Source organism: Manis pentadactyla, chromosome 4 (genome assembly GCF_030020395.1).
Source record: "Manis pentadactyla isolate mManPen7 chromosome 4, mManPen7.hap1, whole genome shotgun sequence".
In the NCBI taxonomy this organism is placed as follows: Eukaryota; Metazoa; Chordata; class Mammalia; order Pholidota; family Manidae; genus Manis; species Manis pentadactyla.
The window spans coordinates 32966035-32992225 of NC_080022.1; the positions used below are offsets into that span (position 1 = coordinate 32966035).

The 26191-nt window shown below is 41.8% G+C and overlaps 1 protein-coding gene across 1 annotated transcript in view; it reads left to right on the forward strand.

The window, feature by feature from the left end:
• Positions 1 to 25418, forward strand: part of RIMKLA (ribosomal modification protein rimK like family member A) — a 51123-nt gene extending 25705 nt beyond the window's left edge. Inside the window, exons 2-5 of the mRNA XM_036893100.2 lie at positions 3212 to 3442; positions 6452 to 6538; positions 11889 to 12092; positions 14177 to 25418. Of these exons, the coding sequence (XP_036748995.1) occupies positions 3212 to 3442; positions 6452 to 6538; positions 11889 to 12092; positions 14177 to 14667 (1013 nt within the window). The 3' untranslated portion in view covers positions 14668 to 25418. The remainder of the gene's footprint in view (positions 1 to 3211; positions 3443 to 6451; positions 6539 to 11888; positions 12093 to 14176) is intronic.
• Positions 25419 to 26191: the final 773 nt, after the last annotated feature.

Here is a 26191-nt window from a genome sequence, read left to right on the forward strand (position 1 = left end):
TCTCCTTAAAGTTTTCCAAAAAATAGAAGAGGAGGGAATACTTTCAAACTCATTTCAGGAAGCCAGCATCACTCTAATACCAAAACCAGAATACCACACAAAAAGAAAACTGCAACCAATATCCCTGATGAACACAGATGCAAAAATACTCTTCAAAATATTATCAATCTGAATTTAAAAATACATCAAAAGGATCATACACCATGACCAAGTGGGATTTATCCCATGGATGCAAGGATGGCACAACATTCGAAAATCCATCAACATCATCCATCACATCAACAAAAAGAAGGACAAAAACCACATGATCATCTCCATAGATGCTGAAAAAGCATTCGACAAAATTCAACATCCATCCATGATAAAAACTCTCAACAAAATGGGCATAGAGGGAAAGTACCTCAACATAATAAAGGCCATATATGATAAACCCACAGCTAACATCATACTGAACAGCGAGAGGCTGAAAGCTTTTCCTCTGAGATCAGGAATAAGACAGGGATGCCCACTCTCCCCACTGTTATTCAACGTAGTACTGGAGGTCCTAGCCACGGCAATTAGACAAAACAAAGAAATACAAGGAATCCAGATTGGTAAAGAAGAGGTCAAACTGTCACTATTTGCAGATGACATAATATTGTACATAAAAAACCCTAAAGATTCCACTCCAAAACTACTAGAACTAATATCGGAATTCAGCAAAGTTGCAGGATACAAAATCAACACACAGAAATCTGTGGCTTTCCTATACACTAACAATGAACTAATAGAAAGAGAAATCAGGAAGACAATTCCATTCACAATAGCATCAAAAAGAATAAAATACTAGGAATAAACCTAACCGAGGAAGTGAAAGACCTATACCCTGAAAACTATAAGACACTCTTAAGAGAAATTAAAGAGGTCACTAACAAATGGAAACTCATCCCATGCTCCTGGCTAGAAAGAATTAATATTGTCAAAATGGCCATCCTGCCCATAGCAATATACAGATTCGATGCAATCCCTATCAAATTACCAACAGCATTCTTCAATTAACTGGAACAAATAGTTCAAAATTCTTATGGTACCACCAAAGACACCGAATAGCCAAAGCAATCCTGAGAAGGAAGAATAAAGTCGGGGAGATCTTGCTCCCCAACTTCAAGCTCTACTACAAAGCCACAGTAATCAAGACAATTTGGTACTGGCACAAGAACAGAGCCACAGACCAGGGGAACAGAATAGAGACTCCAAACATTAACCCTAACATATATGGTCAATTAATATTCAATAAAGGAGCCATGGACATACAATGGGGGAAATGACAGTCTTTTCAACAGATGGTGCTGGCAAAACTGGACAGCTACATGTAAGAGAATGAAACTGGATCACTGTCTAACCCCATACACAAAAGTAAATTCAAAATGGATCAAAGGCCTGAATGTAAGTCATGAAACCATAAAACTCTTAGGAAAAACATAGGCAAAAATCTCTTAGACATAAACATGAGTGACTTCTTCATGAACATATCTCCCCGGGCAAGGGAAACAAAAGCAAAAATGAACAGGTGGGACTATATCAAGCTGAAAAGCTTCTGTACAGCAAAGGACACCATCAATAGAACAAAAAGGTACCCTACAGTATAGGAGAATATATTCATAAATGACAGAACCGAGAAAGGGTTGACATTCAAAATATACAAGGAGCTCACACACCTCAACAAACAAAATTCAAATAATCAAATGAAAAAATGGGCAGAGGAGCTGAATAGACAGTTTTCTAAAGAAGAAATTCAGATGGCCAACAGACACATGAAAAGATGCTCCACATTGCTTGTCATCAGAGAAATGCAAATTAAAACTACAATGAGATATCACCTCGCACCAGTAAGGATTGCCACCATCCAAAAAACAAACAACAACAAATGTTGGTGAGGCTGTGGAGAAAGGGGAACCCTCCTACACTGTTGGTGGAAATGTAAATTAGTTCAACCATTGTAGAAAGCAGTATGGAGGTTCCTCAAAATGCTCAAAATAGACTTGCCATTTGACCCAGGAATTCCACTTCTAGGAATTTACCCTAAGAATGCAGCACTCCAGTTTGAAAAAGACAGATGCACCCCTATGTTTATCGCAGCACTATTTACAATAGCCCAGAAGCAACCTAAATGTCCATCAGTAGATGAATGGATAAAGAAGATGTGGTAAATATACACAATGGAATATTATTCAGCCATAAGAAGAAAACAAATCCTACCATTTGCAACAACATGGATGGAGCTAGAGGGTATTATGCTCAGTGAAATAAGCCAGGCAGAGAAAGACAAGTACCAAATGATTTCTCTCATATGTGGAGTATAAGAGTAAAGAAAAACTGAAGGAACAAAACAGCAGCAGAATCACAGAACCCACGAATGGACTAACAGTTACCAAAGGGAAAGGGACTGGGGAGGATGGGTGGGAAGGGAGGGATAAGGGTGGGAAAAGGAAAGGGGGCATTACAATTAGCATGTATAATGTGGGAGGTGGGTACAGGGCAGGCTCTACAACACAGAGAAGATTTTACAGCATCTTATTACACTGATGGACAGTGACTGTGAAGGGGGGAGCCTAGTAAACATAATGTTCTTCATGTAATTGTAGATTAATGATACCAAAATTTTTTTAAAGTTGGTATATTTCCTCCTTGCCTTTTATAAGATACATTTATCATTTCTATCTTGTTTTTTTACTTAACACTGACATTTTTGCATTCATTATAGTCATAAAAATCACTTTAAATGGTTGCCTAATACTTCAGATAGACTTTTAAAGGTTAAGTCATGAAAGAGAAGTAAGGGTTCCTTAAGTGAGCTGCACTGCTTCCTTTCCAGTAAGTAGGTCTCCAGCCTCCTCAGCCAACCCTCTTTGAGTAACACTGGCTCTCTGCAGTCTATGGAGGAAGGTGCTGGGCTGCGTTGTCTCCTGTGGATCTTTCTAACTGGCTCATTCTTGATATGCTGCCTGTTTTTTCTTGTTCATTCCTTTTGTGTGGCCTCATAATCACTCTCTGCGCATTTGTTTGGAGCATAGGTTTGATCGTAGCTGTTTCATTACAACAGGATATCCCAGAGCCATTTGCAGGGCTACCTTCCTGCTGAGTTCAGTCTCAAGGAGCCTGTCGGAACCAGTTCTTCTGGGGAGAGTGGACTACAGCCAGCACCAAGCTCACATTTGTCTCTTGATTGCAGGCCTTCAGCTGAACCAGAAGGCTCTCACCACTTTCCCGGATGTGGTGCTTGTTCGGGTGCCCACACCCTCCGTGCAGTCGGACAGTGACATCACAGTCCTGCGACACCTGGAGAAGTTGGGCTGCCGCTTAGTCAACCGCCCACAAAGCATTTTAAACTGCATCAACAAATTCTGGACGTTCCAAGAGCTGGCTGGACATGGGGTCCCCATGCCAGACACCTTCTCCTATGGTGAGTGTCCTTGAAACAGGATTGGAACTTATCTTTTCAAAGCCTTGCAAGTCTGTGTTTTCTTTCCCCAGAAGCTCTCTACTATCTTATTGATTTTCAAGGGGAATCTGTTCATCTTAGGTGATTCAACATCTTGAGTCTTTATCATGGACGTGTTTGTGGCCTGACATGTAATCTATCCTGGAAAATGTTTCATGTGAATTTGAAAAGAATGTATACTCAGCTGTTTTGGGATGGAATGTTCTGTATATATTTGTTAAGTCCATCTGGTCTAATGTGTCATTCAAAACCACTGAATAGACACTTTTCTAAAGAAGACATACAGATATGGCAAACATGCATGAGAAGATGCTCAACATCACTAGTGATTAGGAAAATATAAATCAAACCATAATGAGCTATCATTATGAGCTATCACCTCACCTCTGTCAGAATGGTTAGATCAAAAAGACAAGAAATAAGAGTCAGTGAGGATGTAGAGAAAAGGGAACCCTCATGCACTGTTGATGGGAACATAAATTGGAGCCGTCACTGTGGAAAATAGTATGGCAGTTCCTCAAAAAATTAACTCTAGAAATACCATACAATCAAGAAATTCTACTTCTGTGTATTTACCCAGAGAAAATGAAAACACTAATTCAAAAATATATATGCACCTATGTCCATTGTAGCATTATTTACAACAACCAAGATATGGAAGCAACTTAAATATCCATCAGTAGATGAATGGATAAAGAAGATGTATATTGAATCTTACTCAGCCATAAAAAAAGAATGAAATCCTGCCTTTTTTGACAACATGGATGGACCTAGACACAGACTGGTAGGTGAGGGGCCGCGGTTGTCAGGAGGAAGGATTTCCGTTTGGAACACATTCTGTTTGAGGTGTCTATAGTATATGGAAGTAAAAATAGTCAGACGGCAGCAGATAAATGGATTTGGATCTCCTGAGAAAGGTATAGACTGGGGAAGTGGATTTGGAAACCTTCATTTTGTTAAGTGAAGTCATAGGAATGGATGAGGTTATTCAGAGAGAAATATGTAGAATGAAGAGAGGACTGAACTGTACACCTTAGTGGTTAAAATGGTAAATTGTATGTTATGTACATTTTGCCACAATAAAAAATAAAGTTGAATAAAAGAGGATTCAAGAGAGAATACTTTCAGGAATGGGTAAGGGAAGAGGAACCTATACAAAAGACTGAGTAGGAGCAACTGGAGAGGTGCAAAGAAAAAGGAGATGACAGAAGCCAGTAGGAAGAGCATTACAAGAAGGGTGGCATGCCTGGAAGTGGTGTTTGATTCTGAGAGCACAGACAATGTAAGCACTGGGACGTGTTGGGTTTAGCAACAGGTAATTTAACAAATACAGTTCCAGTTTAGTGATAGGGAGAGAAACCAAATTGTCAAGGGTGAGGAAATGGAAATCCTTTTGAGTAGCTTGATTCTAGGGATACAGAGCTGTAGTTAAGGGATGGTGCAGGTCAAGGAACAGGGATTTTATTTGTTTAAGATGGGAGAGAACTGAGCATGTTTAAAATGATGTCAGAATTAGGAACAGGAAGTTGAAGATACAGCAGAGAGGAGACTCTTAATGGTGTATGATTCCTGAGGAGATGGGAGGAAATTGGGTTCCCAGCATAGGTACAGAGATGGCCTTAGATAAGAAGGACCCCTCTTTTACTGTACTATAAGGGAAGGAAAAACAGGAGGGCTAGAGAAGAGTTAAATGTATCAGCAAATGTCAGAAGTTGGGAGTTCCCATCTTATAAAACATCCTCTTTATGATGATGCCCCTGTATCTACACTGCCTTTTCATGTTTTGTCTTGTTTTTTTCTGTCATTAGGACTTTTGTGAATGAAACAGGTCTTAGTAGTATTCCAGAGTATTTTGCTTTGCATAAATTGATGAACTACAATACCCCGTGGAAGGCAGAATAATGGTCCCCCAAAGATTCAAATGTATAGGAAAGCAAGGAATTTTGTAAAGCAATTTATGAAGATTTTAATATACATTATTATTCATATTTTTAAACTTAAGAATTAAAGGAATATAGTAGAGCCAGTTCAGGCTTTGGAGTCATGCGTTAACTTTAGGTACGACAAATGCCCAGGCTTGGTTTCTTTGGATATTGGTTTTCTGTTGCTGCACAGCAAACTCCTGAAAACTTAGAACCTTAAAATAATACCCATTTATTATCTGTCAGTTTCTGTAGGTCAGAAGTCCAGGCACAGCATAGCTCTCACAGTTCTCTGCTCAGGTCTCACCATGCTAAAATCAAGGGACACCTGTGATCTCATCTGTGGTCTGGGGTCTTCCAAGCTCACTGATGGTTGGCATTCAGTTTCATGCATTTGTCGGGCTGAGGTCCCCACATTCTCACTGGCTATCAACTGAGGGCCATTCTCAGCTTCTAGAAGCTGCCCGCTGTCCCTGCCACATGGCCTTCTCTATAGCATGGCAGTTTGTTCCTTCACAGCCAGCAGGAGAGTCTCTCTGGTGCCTCACCTTCCTTTAAAGGGCTCACCTGATTAGGTCAGGCCCCCACACCCTTTTGATGAACTCCAAGTAAACTGATTATTAACCTAATCACAGGAATGCTAGCCCATCATATTTCCTGGTCCCTCCCACACTCAAGAGAGGTGATTATATAGAGCATGTACCACGAGCAAGTAGGAATCCTGGGGGCCAACTTGGAATTCTGCCTACTTTAGCCATTTAAAGGGACAAGTACCTGCCCTGCCTATGGGATTGTTATGAGGATTACATGCTCTAGAGCATGTGAAGCCTTTGCCACATAGAAGTACTGATAAGTGTTGGTTTCCTTATCTCTCAGCTCCCACCTTTGATATTACAGGTGCACAGCGCATGTCTGTCAGATTGAATGGGTCCGAATTGCTTTCATCAGAGGGACATGAGGCCTTGAAAGCATTCTCACAGAGGGGCAGCACTGGGCTGAACCATTCCCATCAGCCTTACCTTCACTGATTTTCACCTTTTCTTGGCAGGTGGGCATGAAGACTTTTCAAAAATGATTGATGAAGCCGAGCCCCTGGGCTACCCGGTCGTGGTGAAGAGCACACGAGGACACCGGGGTCAGTGCTGCTCCCGCTGGGTTCCCGCTGGGGCTGCGGCTCTGCCCTGACAGAGCCCTCATCAGGCATGGCGGGGGGGCTGCCTGGGGAAACGGAGCTCCCTCCTGATGTGCTTGCAGTGTGGCCCCTCCCTCGCTCCCTCCTCACGGTTGGTCCCCACCGTCCTTGCTTTCGGCAGACGCATCACGTCTGTTCCTGTTGGTTCCCTGGACTCTTTCAGCAGACTCCTGACTTGACTCTGACTGGTTTCCCTAACTCCTCTGCCAGTACATCCAGTATTCTTTTTGGGACATAATTTCTCTGAAACATAGGTCTATTCCTTTCACTCCCTTGCTGAAAACCCTCCCAAGAGACTGCTGTCTATGAGACAAAGTCCGTATATTCCTCCTCATCGTGCTGAAGGCCCTGGATGGACAGCCTCTGCGTTCCCTTGCAGCCTTCTCTGGCCATGTGAGCCCTCCATAATCCATTCCATATTTCTCTTTCACCAGCTAGACCACGTGTTTTCCCCTCTTTAAACCTCTGCTCTCTTCTCTTTGCTGGGAATGCCATCTTCCTCTGTCCTCTAGTGAACTTATGCTCATCCTTTAAGGCCAGTCCAGATGTCATTTCTTCTCCCTCTACATCCCTGATCTCCCTCCCTCTCTTCCAGACAAAATTACTTGCTCCTCCCTTCCTGTTTCTGTAGCACTTTGGCCATGCCTCTGGCGTAGTGCTACACTGCAGGACAGTTAGATGTTCATGTGCCTTTCCCCCTTGACTGAGCTGCGCAGGGGTGGGAACAGGTCCTGTGCATCTCCGTCTCTTAAGACCTACTACAGTACCCAGTACACAGTGGGGCCCCTGTCATTGATGAAGAGCACCTATGCAGCAGAAAGCAGTCCTCCTGCGGTGTCTGAGCAGGCACCTCCTAACGACGTCCAGATGGCATATGCTCAGGGCATCTGGAGTGAGAGGAGTACCCTAAATGGACATGTGATGAGCCCTTCCTGTGATGGAGGGACTGTGCAATGGAAATGAGCTAGACCAGTCAGTGCTCTCCAGGGGCTTCTGGGTGTACAGAGTAGGTCACATTGCAGGGTGATGACTGCTGTGGTCGGCATATCCAGGCGCGTGCCTGAGCCCAACAGGGCCAAGTGTGCTGCGAGGTGGGGAAAGCATTGTTAGAAGAGAAGGGACTTCAGTGGGAGTGTGGGATTTGAACTGGAGGAAGCAAATGAGCAAACATGCAGCAGCAGGTGAGCTCAGTGACCTGTGCGAGGAGAGGGGTCCTGCTGATAAAGAGAAATGACTTAGATAGCAACACGGGGCCCTTAGTGCTATTCAGATATGCCGCAGTGCTAACAGTCAGTGTCTCTCAACTGACTTTTTTTTATTGTGGTAAAATATACATAACAAAATTCAACTAATACTTACTGAATGCCTGCAAAATGCCAGGGACTCTGCTAGGCGCTAGAAGTATAGAAAGAAACAAAACAAAAATTTCTGCCCTCAAAGAGTTTGCACTATAGAATGGTAAGGTAGACAATAAACAGAAATTGATCTGACTATGTAGTATTTGTAAATATTTTAAAAATTGAGATACAGTTCACATAACAAAAAGTTCACCATTTTAAGTGAATTTTAGTATGTTCGCTATACTAAGTTCAGCAGATTTTAGTATATTCATTATAGTGTACCACCACCACCACTATCTAATTTCAGAACATTTCTGTCACCCTGAAAAGAAATCCCATTCCTATTAGCAATCAGTCAACCCTAGTCACCCTTCCCCTAGTCTCAACAACCACTAACCTACTTCCTGTTCATGGATTTGCCTATTTTGGACATTTCATATTCATGGAGTCAGACACTGTGTGGCATCTTGTGTCTGGCTTCTTTCACTTAACAGTCTCTTCAAGGGTCATATATGCTGTCATGTGGACCAGTACTTTATTCATTTTCATGACTCAGTAATATTCTGTTGTATGGATAATACCACATTTTATCTATCTTTCATTGGTTGATAGACACTTAGGTTTTACCACTTTGTGGCTGTTATGAATAATGCTCCTATGAACATTTGTATACAAGTTTTTGTGTAAACGTAAGTCTTCATTTCTCTTGGGTATATACCCAAGGGTGGAATTGCTGTGTCATATGGTAACTCTATGTTTAACATTAGAGGAACTGCCAAACTGTTTTCCACAGCAGTTACACCATTTTACATTACCACCAGCAGTGTATGAGATTTTTTCCACATCCTCCCCAACCCTTAATTTTATATTATGTATATTTTATCTCAGTTTTATTCATTCATTCATTTATTATTGATTTTTTTAAGGAATACTAAATAAAACTTTTGTATTACATATATTAATTTGAAAGTTTATAGCTTGAAAAATAAGCAGGCTTAATTTTAGAATATGAGTATATGAATGTCCATTTTGCCTTGACAAATTAAGTAAATAGTCACCATACCTCTCTCATAAAAGCAAAGCACAAGCCAAAATGCATGTTTTCCAAGCATTAGTAATGTATAGGCCCACTTTATTTATTATTTTAGTTAAAAAAATTTTTTTAACTGAGGTATAATTGACATACAATATTATGTTAGTTTCAAATGTACAAGATTCAATATTTGTGTATATTGCAAAATGATCACCACAATAAGTCTAGCTAACATCTGTCATCTTATATAGTTGAAGAGTTTTCTTGTGATAAGTATTTTTAAGATTTACTTTCTTAGTAACCTTCAAATATGTAATTTGTTTTTATTATAGCCATCCTAGTAGGTGTAATATGGTATCTTATTGTGGTTTTTTATTTATATTTCCTTCTGAATAATGATGTTGAGCATCTTTTCAGGCACTTATTGGCCATTTGTATATCTTCTTTGGAGAAATATCTATTCAAATCCTTTACTCATTTCAGTTGGATTAGTAAATCTTTTTATTACTGAGTTTTTAAGAATTCTTTATATAGTCTGGCTACTGCACCCATATCAGATAAGTAATTTGAACATGTTTTTTTCCAGTTTTGTAGGTTGTCTTTTCAGTTTCTTAACATTGTCCTTTGATGCACCAAAGGTTTTGAATTTGATGAAGTTTGAGTTACCTGTTTTTTCTTTTAGTTACTTTGTGTTTGCCTAATCCAAGGTCACACAGATTCAGTCTAAGAGTTTTTTAGTTTTAGCCCTTACATTGGGATCTTTGATCCATTTTGAGTTAAATTTTTATGGTGTGGGGAAGAAGTCCAACTTCATTCATATGCATGTGGAAATCCAGTTGTCCCAGTATTATTTGTTGAAGACACTATTCTTTCCCCATTGAATGCTCTCGGAACTCTTGCCAAAAACCAACTGACCATCTATATGAGGTTTTATTTTGGGGCTCTCTGTTCTATTCCACTGATCTATATGTCTATCCTCATGCCAAGCCACATTGTCTTGATTACTGTAATTTTGTAGTAAGTTTTGAAATTGGGAAGTGTGAGTCCTCCAACTTTGTCCTTCTTTTTCAAGATTGTGTTGGCTACTTGAGGTTCCTTACATTTCCATGTAAATTTTAGGACCAGCTTGTTGATTTCTACAAAAAAAGGAAGTTGGGCTTTTCCTAGGGGTTGCATTGAATCTGTAGATCAATTTCAGGAATGTTGTCATTTTAACCATATTAAGTCTTTTAGTCTCTGAACATGGGATGTCTTTCTACTTATTTAGATCTTTAATTTCTTTCAAAAATGTTTTATAGCTTTCAGGGTATAAATCTTGTACTTCTTTAAGTTTATTCCTAATTTTTAAATTCATTTTGATACTATTGAAAATGGAATTGTGTTCTCAATTTCATTTTCAGATTCTTCATTGCTACTGTTAACACATAATACCTAAGGGGAAACTGGTAGGGAGTAAACACAGTTATAGCAGTTGTTAGACTCTAGCATGTGGAAATAAATCTAAAAATGACAGTGGACTGGTGCAGATTGTGCCCTTGAGAAAGTTTCTAACCTTGTGGATACTTATTTTCCTTTTCTGTAAATAACCGTCCTTGTCCTAATGGTTTCACAGGGCTAGTAGGTAGTGTGAATGGGAAAAAAAATGAAACAAAACTGGCACACAGTACCTGATTAACTAATCTTAATGCTCTTCCCTTTTTTTTCCCTCTTTGCCTTAAAACTGTTGTTTCTTTATTAACCACAAACCAAACCCCATATTAGAACATCTGTCAGGAACCAAGGACCCAAGTCTCTATTTCTAGCCCCTTCTCTGCTGAAAATCCTACCTAATGTTCAGAGAACCTTCAGTGCCTATAACTGAATCCCAGCCATCTGTTGCCAGATGCCAGATCTCCTGGTGCCAAATACCTGATGATTGAGACATGTTTTGGAGGTTACTTTTCTGTATTATATGCTACTAGGAGCTGATACCCATCGCTCATTTTATTAAGACTTCAGAAGGGTCCCACCTCCTTTAAGGTGGTGACACAAATCTTAGGGAAACCATCTCTTTGTTCCATATTTGCTAACAGGAATGCTCAGACTGGGTATGCTCATGTCAGATTTTTAGAGCAAACCTATCAGGAACCCCTGCTCAGATCTGTTAGCTGATATGCAAATAGAAAGCAGATGCCAAATAATTACAAAAGCATTGTTGATTCAAACAGAAAATAAAAAATTTAGAGCCAAGAAGGAATTCTTTCCCCAGAGATCAATAGAAGTATAGCTCATTCCTTTTAGAATTAAATGGGTATAGCCAAATAATAAGTTTCTTTCATTTAAAAAGAGGAAGGACAACTGTCAGTGCTCCCCCCTTTGAATTCCCATGGTATTTTGCATAGACTTCTCTTAATGCCATATCATGCTGTGCTGAAATTATCTTTTGTGGGTCTCTCTCCATCTAGACTTGGAATTTCTCTAACGTATGTTCAATTGGCTGCATTCTGTAAACACTGATTGAAACCTGCTTTGTGCATCAAGCCCAGTGTGAGGTTTGGGGGATTTAAAAAAATGAGTTACACATGGACTCTGCCTAATCAGCATTCTGGGGTGATAGGAAATGTACTGTTTTTGGAACTGAAATGACTAGATCCTTAGGATTTTATTTTGGCCTCTTTTCTGTGTTTCTGGAATACATAATTATCTCATTTTTTAAAAAAGTATTATGTTGGAGGGAGATGGACCCAAGCAAAATCAAGAGAAAATAAGGTTCGATGGCCATTTGATAAGAAGAGAGGATCTAGTCAGAGAAATAGAAAGTGCGAGAGTGAGGCAAATTCAGAAGGAATCAACGGCACCCGGACAGGGAATGGGATGGCAAGGACTGGGTTCAGAGGCTCCCCTAACTACTTCTCTTGGCTCTTTGTCTTTCTTCTTAAAGGAAAAGGTGTTTTTCTTGCAAGAGATAAACATCACCTCTCAGACATCTGCCATCTGATCCGCCATGATGTGCCCTACCTGTTCCAGAAGTACGTGAAGGAGTCCCATGGAAAAGATATCCGAGTGGTGGTGGTAGGTGGTCGGGTGATAGGCTCTATGCTTCGCTGCTCCACAGATGGACGGATGCAGAGCAACTGCTCTCTTGGTAAGGCACAAATCTCAGAGTCAGTTTGCTGGTCATGGGAGACCATCAGGATTTTGCATTAGGATTTTTGCACCCATTCAGTAAATGGGTATCAATCCCTTCCATCTGGTTAGACCGCCACCAGGATCACAGATAAGAATTAGAAAAGCCCTTTCCTTTAGCAGCAAGCAATCCAGTGGGGGCTGGGGAGGGTGGCGAGATGGATGGGTTTAAGTGCTGTGTTGGAGGTCAGGCCAGGGGTGGCAGGACCCTGAGGTTTGAACCCTATCCAGTAGGTGTTAGGACTTAGCAGTCAGGTTTAAACAAGGGGAGGGACATGAGGATCAGTGTCTGAGAGAAACTGACATCTGGGTAGATGATGGATTGAAGGCATAGGGCGGGAAGCAGGGAGATGAGTTTGGAAGCTGTTGCAACAGCTCAGGCAAGAAATAATGAGGGTCTAAACTAAGGCAATGGCAGGAGGCAGAGCATATTCTGCTTTGGAAATTATATATACAATTGATTTATATATATATATGTTGATATATATATAATTGGAAATTGTGTTTTCCTTTTATGTATGATGTTATTAGAAAACTGAAGATTATGTTTCAGTCAAATGCATAACCCCATTTCATTAAGCTATTGATAAAGCTTGTAGCCTGTTGTGTTGAATGGGATGTTCTGAGAGATGTAAACTCTTGTCTCTGTCACAGAAAACTCTTATCAACCTATTTAATTGAATTTGTGTGTTGCTAATATGAAAACAAATACCCATAGTAATTATTTCCTAAATTGCCAGATGACTATACCAAGTCTAGTGACTAATTAAGAGGCTGAGACACCAATTCGCTCCTTCCTGCTTCAGGACTCGTGGAGCAGTTTCCACAAGGAGGCTATGGTAGGTGTTGAGAGGGTAGCGAGTAATGAGAGAGCCCTTGCCCTCAGCAGCTTATGGGCCAGTAGAGTAGAAGACGCGCAGGCAGATCGTTGTAAGGTACTGTGACAAAGTGGCATGACAGAGTCAAATGCTAGCTGCGGGTTAACACAGTACTAAGTACCTGACATATTAGCTTATTTAATTTCCGTGCTAATCATGTGTGGTGCCACAGTAATGAACCTTACATGTTACCATTTTGTCTTTTTTAGTCACTTTGCAGAGAATTCATTCTTTAACTAGAGAACCACACGATTTTGTAATTCATGTTGCTTTCTTGGAGAGCTGTTGAAAAACTGTGTTATAGCCTTTTCCTTATGCAGTGTAAGAGATGGGGAAAGGACAGTGCTAAGGTAAAGACATTAGTTACTGGACCTGAGGATACAAGTTTTGAGTCTTTCCAGGGAGACAATTAAATGTGAGGACTTAGCTTTTTAACATGTAAAGGAAGTCAGACTCTCTCTTTGGTATAAAATTTTGTCTCATAAGCCCCTCCATCTCCCTCTTCTTCTAATAAGTTAATTCTGTCTTTTTCTAAATAATTTTCAGTGTAGAAAATTTGGCAAAGTACAGCAAAGTCAAGTGAAAAAAGGTATTTTTCATTACTCCCACCATCTCGAGATGACCAACATTAGCATGGTGGTAATATTCTTTCCCACAATGTCTTTTTGCATTGTAGTGGTCATACTGCAAAGTCCTTTTCCTTTGAAGTATTTTCCAATGAGATCACAAACTCTCTATGAGCATTATTTGTTAATGGTTGTAAAATATGCTGCTTTCCTTTATTGTGAGATATTTATAGTTTTTCATTCCTTTGTCAACAAATATTTATTGAGTGCCTATATACCAGTATTCTGATTTTCCAACATTTTAAGTAACTGTGCCATCACCATCTTTGTGCATGAAGCTTTTTTTCTGTTACCTGATTTTTTTCTTTCATGGTGGGATAACTGAGCCAAAGATATAAACATTTTTAAAACTCTAGATAAGAAATGGCCATTTTGTTTTTCCTGAAGGGGTGTCCTGATTTCCAGCCAGACTTTTTGTGAGTAATGCAAAAGCCCATCTTGCTGCCACTCCTCAGCACTCCCCGTCTCTTCCTTGATGGGCCATTTGCCTCATTAGTCAGTGCCTGGTGTCACCATTGCATACTGTGCTTCCCCCACAGGTGGTGTGGGCGTTATGTGCCCTCTGACAGAACAAGGCAAGCAGTTGGCTATTCAAGTGTCCAACATCCTGGGCATGGACTTCTGTGGCATTGATCTCCTCATCATGGATGATGGCTCCTTTGTGGTGTGTGAGGCAAATGCCAATGTTGGTTTTCTTGCCTTTGACCAGGCATGCAACTTAGATGTAGGCGGGATCATTGCAGACTACACCATGTCCTTGCTGCCTGATAGGCAGGCTGGGAAGACGGCCATCCTCCCAGGACTGTCTAGTCCCAGGGAAAAGAAAGAACCAGATGGCTGTGCTCCAGCTCAGGGAGTTGCAGAGAGTGTCTACACCATCAACAGCGGATCTACCTCTAGTGAGAGTGAGCCTGAACTGGGAGAGGTCCGGGATTCCTCAGCAAGCACAGTGGGGTCTCCTCCCCCACTGCTGTCTGAATCCGGCTACAACATTAATAACAGGATTGCTTCAGAATTAAAACTTAAGTGAATTCCTGCTTTGGGGCAGCATTTGAACCAAATTCTACTGCTTCCCTAGTAGTTGTGAGTGAATAAAATCTGGACTAATGTGATTTCATTTGCACAGAAACTAGAAATCCCATCTGGGCACTCAGCATTCTTCCTGACGATGATTTGAGCAAATGGCCTAGCTTTATGGTTTTCACAGAGACTAATACCAAACACTCACCAAGAACAACATCTCAACGGGTCACTTTGAGACCCATGTCTGCCACAAGCACTGGGGAATTACGACTGAATTGAAGGCGCTGACTCTGTGCTGCAGCTTCTGGCTTTTAGCAGCAGAGCCCATGAACTCAGAACAGCTCCTGGAAGCACTGTGTTCAAGAGCAACCACCCAACAGAGGCATGTGCTGAGAAGTGGAATGTGATTGCAATTATGTGCTCTTCACTAAGTGTGTGTGCGTGTGTGTGTGTGAGAGAGAGATGCTTGGAGAATACACAGTTCAAACACTACTAGAGGATCAATCTCTGCTCCCCATCGATCACCATCTTGGCCATATTTCTCTGACACTCAGGATATGGTGTTTTAGGGAGCTTCCTCATGAGCATTTTCAATGAGGTACTTTGTAGAAAGTAAAACTGAACATTCTTGACTCCACTGGTTAGCAAGTGTCCTGCACTATAACTGGGACTTTCTACAAATTGCTTTGCCACTATGAATTTATAGACCCCCTGCTTCAACTCATGGCAGCCTCAGCAGCCTGTTGCACCTCTGCGGCCTTTGGCCTTAGCTAGAAATGTACTTCAGTGAGCTCTGGCCACACACGTGATTTCTTATGTGTGCACTAGGATTGAACACCATGACTTTCCTTTCAGTGGACCCTCTTCTCTTGTCATCCAGAAGCCAGTGGGTTTTTGTCACAGCTTCTGGAAGATAATCATCTTCGCCACTCCCCCACTAAAACATTGTGTACTGCTTAGTTGTAGGAGGTTTCCCTCTTCGAGTTAATGTGGGCCTTTTGGGTAGATAACAGCCATTGGAAACGCTCCAGTCTCCTTAACTTGCTTGTTTTATCCAGGTTCCAGAGATCAGTCCCTACCCACTTTTCCAAACTGGGGAGAGTCAGGTGTCAGGATTACTCATTGTACATGTGACAGGTGGGGTTGGGGGGCTGGATAATGTAGATATGACACCAAGTGCTTTTCATTTTAAGTCTTCAAGCAGGAGCTGATGATCCTTCCCTTGAGATAAATCATGGAGATGGAGTTTTCAATTTCTGCTTATAGGAAGTATGACAAAAATGAGCAAGGCTACCTTTTAACCAAATACACTAAAACATGTGCACTCAGTTACCATAATCTGAGTCATTTCCTTGGGGGACCATCCTCTTGAGCTATGATGTTGCATGTGCCAAGAATGCATAGAATTCCTCTTTGGAATTATCTCTGAAGCCATGCAAGGAAAGAGGCCTGACAGTCTTATAGCTGTCACACCTCTCCAGAGGTGGTTCCAAGCACTGTCACCCATTTTATGTATTGGACTTACCTTCTATTGCTCTTTGGCTATTAAAAAAAAGTAATTCCTCAAAAATAGAGGTCTTCTCTTAAAGGACAAACCAACACTGAGGAAGCTTACAGCCGGACAATTTCCAAAGAGGGCTCTAGAAATGTTCTGACTAAGGTTTACTGGATTAAACACATCTTCCCAAGATGACTAGTTTGAAGGCAACAACCCCATGTGGGTGTATAAATTCCTGTATACTTACTCTCCTATAAATGTAAAATGTATATAAAGTCAAACTCCTACATTTTTTCACAGCACATTTAAATAGAAATTGGCTTTTAAAATATTGTGGCTAAAATCAGATCTCACCAAGTAACAGTTGTACAAGTGAGAAATGTTCGGTGCCATGTAATGGAGATGTCCACACTACATAGTAGTAGTTTAAATGCAGTCCAACATAGGGTGCATGCCACTAAAATTAACTCTAATAATGTCTTGTACAGTTGAATATGACAATACTTCACCTTTACATAGGTTAAGACATGTACCTTTATCGCTCAGGGTGGGTCTAGTTGAAGGATAGTTCTAAGTCTGTTCTTAACTAGAGTTGGCCAGATGCTTTCTACATGAACATCTGAACCAAGTGATGACCTTCTGGAAGCTGCATTCACTCAGTCCTGCTGTTTAGTGTAAGCCCCATCTTCCTACTTTATCTAAAAGGATGCTATCAGCCTCCCTTCTGAGCAGAGCAGCTAGAGGGTGCTTCCAGGTTTGTCAGAAGGGGCCCATTTTCCAGCTGCAAGTGACATCTGTAGTCACTGGCATCACTGCTTGGAACTTAGCCCTGTCTAAAAGCAGAGAAAGCCAGACCACAGCTGGATCATAGCCCTGCTCCAGGCTTTCCCATACTGGCTGTGGGCCCTGTGAGCCTCAGCCAGGCAGCCAGGCCACACTTGTCAGCTGCTCACAAGGCCCGTTGGAAGGGACATGGGGCACAGAGCCAGATCCTGGTTCTGGCTCTCCCCTCCAGTCACTGACTAACCTTGTACAATAGGGGGACCCCATGCCTCCATTTCCCGCTCTTTTGATAGGGAGATGCCTATTACATTTATCTCTTGGGGGTGTTTGAGGTTAAAGTGAGTTAATGAGTATGCATTATATGGGAGGTGGTGAAGAACACCTCCCACACCTGGTTTTATAATGGTTGTCATTCCTCCTCTGCGGGAGTTAAGAAAAGAAGAAAAAGGTCATGAATTCTTGGTATTAGCACACTGAACAGTGGTAGGGGGCCTGAAAAAGGATGCAGCTTCCCAGAGGCCTTACAACCTGAAAGGAGTAAGGCTCTTGGTGTATTCAAACAGCCTTCTGGATGTATTGCATATAATCTGAAACTCTTGACTCTCGTATATCAACTAAGTCTTCCTTATGTAACATAAATTGTAGTGTATGTATATAATTTTCCCATTATCTGGTAGTAGCATCTTGAAACTGGTCAAAACTTGAATGCCAATAGCTCAGTCACTCAGAATATATATGATTCTGCACTTGGGGAAAATGTCTTCATGCTATCTGTCTGATGATGGATATGGGGTTGCCAGAATGTGGATTTGGGACTTCAGGTCTTTAGGATCTGATATGCAATATAAGTTGATCATTAGCTATTAGTGTCACATTTGCAGACTCAGTGCCCCCAGTTAAGAAGGGATTCCCTGACAACGGGATGGGGAGAGGAGGCAAAGGAAGAGAAAGGCCTGGGATAATTTTTGTGACATTTCAGTCGGAGAAATAAGAAACTGGGATCATTTGGAATTCTACTGGGAAGGAAGAAAAAAATGGCTCTTCAGAGGTCTGTTTTAATGAAAGAATTAAGAACATGTATTAATTAGAAGTAGGTTGAAATTATTCTGTATAGAGAAAATGAGATGCAAGGATTCTCTTCCACCTCGGTGGAAGTGGGAGAGACATGCCTCATCCCTCCTTTAAGTCTTGATGAATGCTATTCTTAGGATCACTCTGAATGTACGTCAGGGGAAGACTGCAGCAGTTAGCTGGGGGTTCCAGGATCATCCAAGTAACCACAGACACTCCCAGCAGTTAATGACCAAAATACCATGTGTAGGGAAGTCTAAAGCCACAGCTGTCTGAGGTAAGTTAAGGAGCCATGTCAGAAAGTGAATCTAAAGTCAGTAATAATTTCACTTTATTTCATAATAATTTTCAGCTTAATAATCTTTTCTGCACCTGGAAGGTGAGGCTCCTATTGCCAAGCTATGCAGATGTTTTGGGAAGAGCTCTGACAACAGCTAACAACAGTCCCTGAAGTTAGTGTTCTTAGATCTGCTGCTGTAGCCTTAAAGACATCCTGGTGCAGTTTTTGACTGCCTCTGAGACTCAAGATCAGATCACGGCTTTAAAATGTTTTTACCTGGAAGACCACTCATCTCAGGAATATATTGTTTTAATTCTTTCTTGAAACTGTTATGTTTTAATTCCAAGTCTATGGCTAGACTCTGCAGCACTCCCTTCTAAAACTCAAACAACTGAGTACAAAAACTTTGTTCTTTCAAGGCTTTCATTTCTTCCCCCCTGTGTGCTTCCTGAACCAACACCAGCACTGTTCTGGGCCCTGTGCTGGCATCTCAACCCTTTTAACTTTAAGTAGTCTCAGTCTGGCACATCATGTTTGGTGGGGCTCTGAGGCAACACCAAGAAAGTCACCTATCAAGCCATGTTTGAGCCGCAGGAATAGCAGCACTTTGGAGACCAGTCCCTGTTGTATTGGTGGGGATCTGAAACCCAGAGGCCAAGATCACCTAGCTCGTCAGCAGCAAGGCTGGGACCTAGGCGGTCTGATTCCCTGTCCAGTGTGGCGTACTGCCAGAGGCAGCTGTATTCTTCCACAGTGTCTGGCACTTGCTGCCATCTGGACCCACCCTTGGCTTATTCATTTCCCTACTCCTGAGCCTATGCTCTGGATCAATACAGTGTCAATGTGCTAGCAATGAAGGATTCAGTTCCTGGATGGCTTCTAGCTGAGAGCCCCAAAGGTATATGTGAGATTTCCATGGTGCAGGCTGGGTCATGGCCTGTGCCTTCTTTAGACCAGCCAGGACCATTTGGCCCCACCTCACACCATCAGCGATGGGATATGAGGGAGAAGGCCCTGCCAAACTGACTGAAGCCTTCCCTGGCCCCAGTTTGGCCAGTGTTCCCTCACGGCAGAATGTCTTGGAATTCGTGGAGGCCTCTGTGGGCCTCTGCAGAAGCCAAGGGTTTGAAGGTCCCGAACTCTCACAGGCACCCCGCGGGAGAATCCTGATTGATACATATGCTCCAGTTGCCACAAGTCAGAAGTCTCCTCCCGCGTCCAGTTCCAGTGCATCTCCCTTGCAGCCAGCCGCCAGGTGCAGATTCTTCCCTGTTGTCACCCATAGGTCAGCTGAGGACCCCCTGCCCCTTGAGATGCAGACAAGTCAGATAGCTGGGCCTTTGGATCTCTGTGATTTCTAAGGGACTTAATTCTGGTGTCACCGCTGACTCCAGTCTTCACTACCTCATTTCCTTGTTGTCTCATCCCCACACTGCATCAGCTGAGTCAAGAAGCACAGTTCTCTCCCCAAAATTCAAATGAGTCAGTGTGTATGTGTATGTGTGGGCACATACACACCCATGTGCCCGTGTATTTCAGTGATGTGAGAAAATGGCATTGCAGCAGCGCAGACATGGCATCCCCATTCATAAAATGTTCTGACACGTTACAGAAGGATCCACACCTTCCACTCCACATGGTACCTGTCTCCCTTCTTGGGATGAACCGAATCCATTTTTGCTCTCTTGTACAGCAGTACAGGCATTCCTTTCCTTAATTTGAATCCTGCCAACTCCCTTACCTTCAAGATTTCACCTACCATGGGTGGCTTATTAAGGGCATTGTCCTAAACAAAGGTGGCTCCCTCCTCAAGGGGAGCTTCTGACATTGCTTCAGGTGATAGGTTTTTCATCCCACCACACTAGCCAGGCATCACAACCATCACACCACTCACTAGCTGTCAGGGTTGTCACGCTTCACGGAAGGCAGCAGGGACTAATGGTGCCAATTTGATGTAGCCCCCACTCAAATCTTGACTCCATAACTTACAGCCGTGTGACCTCAGGAAAGTCCCTTAATCTTGCTAAACCTTCACTTCATCACCTAGAATGTGATAAACACTATCTTGAACGTGAAACACTTAACCACAGGCCTGGCTTTCAGCAGGTTCCTTTCCTCTCACTTCCTCCGCTGTCAGCAGTCACAACAGCTCCCTCCCGCCACTGTGGCTCAGTGCCAAGGGATAAAAGCCAGCAGACAGCAACTTTACAGCTGGGAAAAAGAAAAGATGCTGGGGAGAGCTGGTGGCTGCTCAAGCAGGCTGTGGTTTAGGCTTAATGATTGGAAGGTCTCATCTGTCCTTGAGACATGATTCTATGGTGTAAGATTTGGGGGTGTATTGGGCTTAGAAGAATCGTGGAGGAAAGGTTGCCTCAGACAACTGGGAGACTGGAAAGCTGATGAGCAGCCTGACCTTGGATGATTTAGCACCTGGTTTCTTTGGCTCTTCCTGTATTAGGTCTGCTGCCTTTGCATCAAATGGAAGGAGGAGGTGCCAGAGACTTGAATGAAATCTGTCAAACAGAGGGTGAGGGGAGTGCAGAAGGCCAGGGGCTCGGAAGGGAACTCTGATAACCCAGCAGCACCATCTGCACTGGGCAGGGGTGACAGCCCTGAGAGCAGATGAAACTAGCCAACAAAGCGGCTAAAATTCTGCCCTGGGCCTGTCCTGAGTGGGACTCCCAGAATCTCCTATTTAGAAGGAACGCTGATACCCTATAAGGGAAGAGCTGGGGCTCTCAATCACTCTGCAGCACTAATAAAGGTCTTTGTCAAGGCAGGACTGGGCAGGTGGCTGGTTTGTTTAGTCCCACCTAGAGGTCCCCAGAGCACCAGTGGTGCGCAGACTGTTCAATTTTCAGGAATTTTGTGAGCTGGTTGTTAAACACAACCATCATTAAAAATTAAATTACATAAACCTACAGTTAAATAAAGTATATTAGAGACATAGGTAATAAATACTCAAAACTCATCACTTCCTAATTATTTTACTACATTTGTATCACTTGTGCTCTCGAGGTTATGGACACCTACCGCGTTTGTGCAGCGGACATGCTGTATAACGGTGCATGCACTACTGCACATCTCCTGACTCCACCATTCAACGAAATCACGTTGGTAACTTGACATCAGCCACGGTGGGAACAGCTACCCCACGGAGATGAGCAGGCACTACATACCAAGTTTCCCCCCTGGAGAGCTGGTTGTGTTACGGAAAATACTGGAAAACCTGGACGGGATCACTGACGGAAGAACCAAGCGGCACACGGAGGTCTTGGAGTGTTGAGGTTTTATTTCACACCGGCGGCCTCAGAGGGGAGTAATCTCCCAAGGTCCGAGCCCTGAGCACAAGCAAGGGGAGCAATTTATATTATTTTGATATGTGGCATTTTGGCATGCGCAGGGCACAAGAGGAGCCTGGAGGAGCGGGGGGAGGGAGCTGGGAGGGCTTTGCCAAACTGGAGGAAAAAAGCGGTTTGCTGACCTTGACGGCTGTGTTGAATATTTTCCTTATCAGTTGTTCTCAGCACACCACTTCCATTGGGTGGCCGGAGAAAGAAATTGGTACAGGTACACATTAAAACATCTGAGTTCCAGGAGGTGTGTTTTCAGAAGCAAGCATTGCAGAACTGACTTGAAGAAAGACACTTGAAAACACTGCTTCCCCGCTGGTTTTGTCTAGCCTCTGTTCTCACACACGGGAAATCTGTTTTGTTTGCTCCTAAACTTCCGGAGTGATTTGTGAGGTCCTGGCTCACTGTTGGCGGTACTTCAGCGAAGTTCCCTCCAGGAAAGTGAGTTGTAGTTTCTAATTGGCAAACTGAAAATGTGCTGTAAGGAATACATCTTAACTAGGCACCCAAAGAGCTCATTTGCAAGCGGTTTCTCCAGCAATAACAATGTTAACTGCTCCAATAGAGAACTCATTTATATGTGATTGTTTTGCTGTCTTTGCTTTTTATTAAAATGATTACTGCAGAGTGGAATGCTTCGTTTCCCTTTGTCCCCAAAACTCTGTGCTTTTTGGTTCTTTTTAAGGAAGAATCATGTGCTGCATGTATATTTTATTATTTTCATATCATAAATCAAGAAAAAAGCTTCATAGAGATTTCATCCTATTCACTTACACACCAGCTGCATTCTGAAACCCCATAATTTTCCTTTCAAGCACAGAGTTTCATCTGAATTGTAATGTGGCCAACTCTCAGCTGTCAAGATGATAGAGGGAAATACTAATACAGATGGTATGAGCTTGTCATGGGCTCGCTCAGCATGCTCCCCTGGACTGACATTTGAATTAAAATTCAACCAGCAAGTGAAAACTGAAAGCCATTAGAATGGCTGTGTGAGGCAGTGAGGGCCCCAGGGGACTGAAAGAATCTGTGTACCTGCCCAAGGAACTCTGACAGTCAAGCTGAGCCTCAGACATTTCCAAAGGCTTCCTGGGAGAAACAGTGATAAGACCTTGAGGAACTGTGGTCAGCACCAGGCCTGGAACCCTTGAACTAGGCTGTTCCTCTCATGTGGAGGCAGGTGGCCTAGCCAGAGGTGAGAGTAACAGGGCTGGTGCTTGATGATGGCTGCAGGGCTCAGCTGGGTTGTGCTGCTCCGTCATACCATTCATTCTGTCCTCCAACCCCAACACTGGGCAATGGGACCTATATTTCCTTTATATGAAAATCTTCAAACTACACAGAAATAGACATAATAGTTTAGTAAACTCTCCAGATTTCAAGTTACCAAGATTTTCTATTTTTACTGCATCTATCCATTTATTTTCCTTAAGCATCTTAAAGCAAATGCCACACACCGTATCTTTTCTCCCCTGCATACTTCAGCGTGCATCTCTTTTTTAAAAGAGGACATTTCCTTACACCTTTATGACATAAAACAAAATTAACAGTAATTCCTTGTTACCATCTAATTCCCAGTCCATGCACCAGTTCCCCCAGTTGTCTCAAAGAGAATACATTTAGCAGCATCGTAGACCAGGGTATTTGGGGGAGGAGGTACTTTGGAGAGGGTGATGATTGCTTCCCCACCATCCTGACTGTGGCTCTGGCAGAAGTCGTGTCACCAGCAGAACCACCACTGGAGGGGCACCAGTGGAGAGTTCTTTAGGCTGCCGACAGACACCTTCCCAGGCTGTTGGATCTTGGGGTTTTCTTGCCTCCAGAAATAAGCCTGTGAAATTCCCCTTCTATTTTCCAATGTCCTGTGCTCTTCTGAGATGGTCCCAGCTTCCGTGCTGCTGGCACCCACCTGGCTGTCACACTGGTACCCACTTCACTGCTTTTCCTGCAGCTGCATCTTACACTAGGGGAATTTCCTACATCGGGGAAGAGGCTTCTCCCCAGGATTAGCACTCTTCCACCAGCTTCGGATCTACTGTGCCCTCAGTGAATCACAGCTCTTAGATCTCCCAAAGGGCCTCAGCTGCTTCATTTGTTAGACAATTTTGGCTGAATGTTTCATGAGACAAATCAGAGGACATATGAGTAGCAGCATGTTGTGCCACATCTGATGGCACCCTCTGACTAAGAGGACACGACAACTCAATGTACTTTTTGCTCAGGGACTTTCTTTTGCTATAAAGAACATGAAGACAATTGGTTAAGTCTGAATAAGGTTTGTATTTTATTGTCTGATAGTATGATATCAATGCTATTTTGCTGATTCCGATGATTATACTGATGAGAATATGTAAGAGTGTCCTTATTTTTAGAAAATACACATTAAATATTAGGGGTAAAGGAACATCATGTCTGTAACCTACTTTCAAATGGTTCAGAAAATAATGGGTATCTAGAGAAAATGATAAGGCAAATGTAGTAAAATGTTAACATTTGGGGAGTCTTAGTAAAAGATGTATAGGAATTCTGTGTATGAATAATCTGAATAAATCTGACATTATGTCAGCCTCCTCTGTTGAGTTCACCTCTTCATTAAACATTCGGTTTGGGAGTATTTCCTAATGCTATTCTCTTCCCTAAGCCATCTCCTCCACTGCCATGGTGTTAATTACTACCTACATGATATTGCCCAATTTATCTCTCGAACCCAGTCTTCTTTCTTAATGTCAGATTGATGTCCAGTTACCTACCTTTCATCTCCATTCATGGTCTCATTGGCATCTCAAACTCACCATACCACAGTGTGAATTCCTGTTCTTATCTCTCCCCTACACATTCCTCTTCTCATGGCCTCCTCACCTGAGAGCACAAAGCCAACTGCTTGCTCAAACCAGGAAAGACCAAAACACAACTCCAGCAGTCATTTTTGGGTGCTATCTTCCTCATCCCTCACATCCAGTTTTTGTTTCCTATGGTAAAACATGACTTTCAAACTATGAATATTTTTTTTTCATTGAAACTGTTTTTTGCCTTGTTCATTAAGATGTTCTGGGAGACCTCTAATCCTTACAAAGGTTTACAAGCAAGGGATAATATTTATAATACATAATCCTGGTTTTATAACCTGGTCTCAATAGTAACCTTGTTCATTGCTTTTAAAACCTGCTACTGTTTTGCATATTTATTAGCTATTGAAACTATATATTTGTGTGTGCATATATATTAAATAAAATATTTATCTCCATCTCATTGCCATCAATCTTGATGAGTATCAGAAAAGACATATTTTTTCTGTCAAATAAAATTTGACATGATCTTTCATTCAAGTAATGGCTCATCATCTTTTTGAAGCATTTACTTTGCCAAATGTTTGTTTTGTGTGACCTATTGTCCTTGGGAGATGTATTTCATAGAGCCTCACTTGTGACATGTATATCTGTAGTGGGACCCACTGGTGGTAGAGCAGTTTATTACTTATCTTGGTTATCTGAGGCCCTTTGGCACAGTTCTGGTCCATTGCTGTGCAGTGATAAAATGTTATACAGTATGAATGAAGAACTTCTACTCAAAGTGAATTTTTGTTAAATAAAGGGTCACAGATAATATGATATAATTAGTAACAGTCAATATGTATTTGGGAATAGAAAAAATTTAGCCAGGCCTTTCAGGGATGATCCCTCAGCTCCACACCTGTAAATTCTGCTGAAGATGCTTAGAAAATATGTGATTACCTGTTTAGGAACATAAGAGACACTCTGTGGGAAACCCCCAGCAACATCAGAACCCCTGGTTCTCTTCAACTTGCTTATGCCTTTTTAGTTTAAGAAGCCACATTTAGCAAATATCTTTGGAAATGAGATTATGTCCTACATCACTGTATCACATATGAAAATGAAATATATTTTCATTGAAGAGTCAAAAAAATGAGGGCAAAATACAACATTTTTAGCTTTTTGAAAGAAAATTTGAGAATTATTATCAGCAAACCCTCACTGCAGGAAACACTAAGGGTTCATGAGTAATATGAGCCCAGGTGGAAAGTATGAAAGCAAGAGGGAGTATGATAACTTTATAAAATAATAATTCTGACCTGTAAATTTAAGATATATTTGAAATAAATAAATACATGTTAGCAGGAAGAGTAAATTGAATTAAAAGGTTTTAAAGACCTTGCATTGTCAGGATGAGGGTAAACATCCTGAATAACTTTAGACTCTGATAAGTTAGGAATGAATATCTTAATTTCTGAGTTATCACTAAAAGAAGAGAAATGTGGTATAGAATCTACAAACTAGCAGAGAAGGGGAGAAAATGGAATAAGAAAAAAACATAACCAACCCAAAAAAGAGGGGAAGATAGAACATGTGGGACAAATAGAAAGCACAAATAAGATGTTAGATTTAAACCTGAATAGTATGCAAATAAAATGTAAATGGATAACTGAATCTTTAAAAATTATAGATATTAAAAATATCTAATTATATTATTTTTATGAGTGATACATCTAAAAGGTAAGGATACAGATTGTTTGGAAGTAAAAGGTTGC